The sequence below is a fragment of the Eimeria tenella genome, genomic scaffold (assembly GCF_000499545.2).
Source record: "Eimeria tenella Houghton genomic scaffold, Eth_scaff10, whole genome shotgun sequence".
Taxonomy (NCBI): domain Eukaryota; phylum Apicomplexa; class Conoidasida; order Eucoccidiorida; family Eimeriidae; genus Eimeria; species Eimeria tenella.
Genome location: NW_013541458.1, coordinates 337,731 through 339,253, shown reverse-complemented (window position 1 = coordinate 339,253; position 1,523 = coordinate 337,731). Strand labels below are relative to the sequence as shown.

Sequence of the window (1,523 nt, the reverse complement as noted above, 5' to 3'; positions counted from 1 at the left end):
ATGACCTACGTTGGGTTGTTTGCGTGCTATGCTGGCATGTTGGCAAGTGTAGTCATACCGAACTGCTCTTTGGCGCTTTCCCTGTGCTCTACCACAGAAGTTTCTCAGGATAGCCGCCTCGGTTCAACATTATTTGTGTCCGTGCAGCAAACACCGCCCACAGCTGACGACAAAACTGATGGTGAACCATGAATGAGAGTGCCAAGTGAACGGTGCCGAGCTACCCCCAGGCATTGTTCGATTTGTGGGGGTATGCGAGCCAACAGCGGTATTGCTTGCACATTACAGTCGCAGCCACGCATATCAGAGCAGTCTACCTACGAAAGTTTTCAGTGAATGATATTTCGACAGCGCTTCAATGCACATCTTCCTGTGCAATCCTCAAACGGCTACTGGATGGACCAGTGAAAGCGACTGCAGCGATAGGACCGTTTCGTTGCTAAATTCGTTTTCAGAATGCCTGACCATCATAAACGACATGAGGACGCAAACCGCCAAAGGCCTGTTAGAAGCCCTCACTAAGGCGCAAGATGGCGAGGTGACCGAAAGCCTGAAAAGTATAAAAAAAGAGGAAGTGCAAGGTGCTACTGCCAAAACGATTGCAGCAAAGCTAGGGGGCACGGACGCAGCTACATGTGAATTCGCTGCAAGCGCAAACGCGCAAACGGTATGGCTTCAAGTATGAGTAACGAAGTAGCATTAGCTGCGTTCAGCATTCGCTGTCGGCTAAACTGATAGACATCTGCAAGAAAAAGGAAAAAAATGTCACTTTTATGGGCTTATTCCAGGGATTTCAGACACGATTGCTCTCGTGTTCCTTTGCAGTATCCTGGACTCGTAATTCCATTCGCGTACGGCACGAAGCTCGATTGCATCTCTTTGATCCAAACGACTTACAGAGATGGTCGCGACTATCTGGAAAAGTCCGTCACTTGCTGAGCTTGTTTTCTTGGACCAGTCTTACAGCTTCTGAACCCCATAGTCTGTACGTGCGTTACTTTGTCTGCAACTTGTTCTAAAAAGTGTATCTTAGCTTTTCTGCCCTAACATGTAGTCGCTTTCGTTCTGCAGGTCCAACTTTGACCCATCAACAGGCAAAATATAATTTTACAGAGGCCCCATTTAATAATGTAGCGGCCAGCAACGTGGCATTTTTGATGTCAAGCAAAAGCAAAAAGGTCTCATGTGCAGCAACCGAAAACTGCACAGGAGGCCACAACATCTTATTCTGCTACTTCATAGATCCTCTTCAAACTGGGGATGCCCCATTTATGTAAGCTCTAGCCATCTAGATGAATACTCGACAGCACAAAACGCAGAACAAATGTAGGAATGTGCTGCAACTCACATGCATGGAATTTTAAGGATGGACTCTCCAAACGCAATAACGGTCACTGTATCGTGCCGCTTGCAGAACAGAAGTCTACAATGCTCTCTGGGGAGTGGGCAAAGGTGCGGTGTCTATCTCGGTCCCCAGCGTCTCCACTGCTCTCTTGTCCCTCGCCTTGATCATTCTGTCTTAA

At 47.6% G+C, this 1,523-nt stretch overlaps 1 protein-coding gene across 1 annotated transcript; it reads left to right on the top strand.

Moving 5' to 3' along the window:
- ETH_00013160 (SAG family member) lies at window positions 1-1,523 on the top strand (the record flags this gene model as incomplete). Its single annotated transcript, XM_013372557.1, has 5 exons — window positions 1-181; window positions 456-679; window positions 826-923; window positions 1,055-1,273; window positions 1,415-1,523. The coding sequence occupies 5 exons, from the start codon at window positions 1-3 to the stop codon at window positions 1,521-1,523; spliced, it is 831 nt and encodes a 276-aa protein (XP_013228011.1).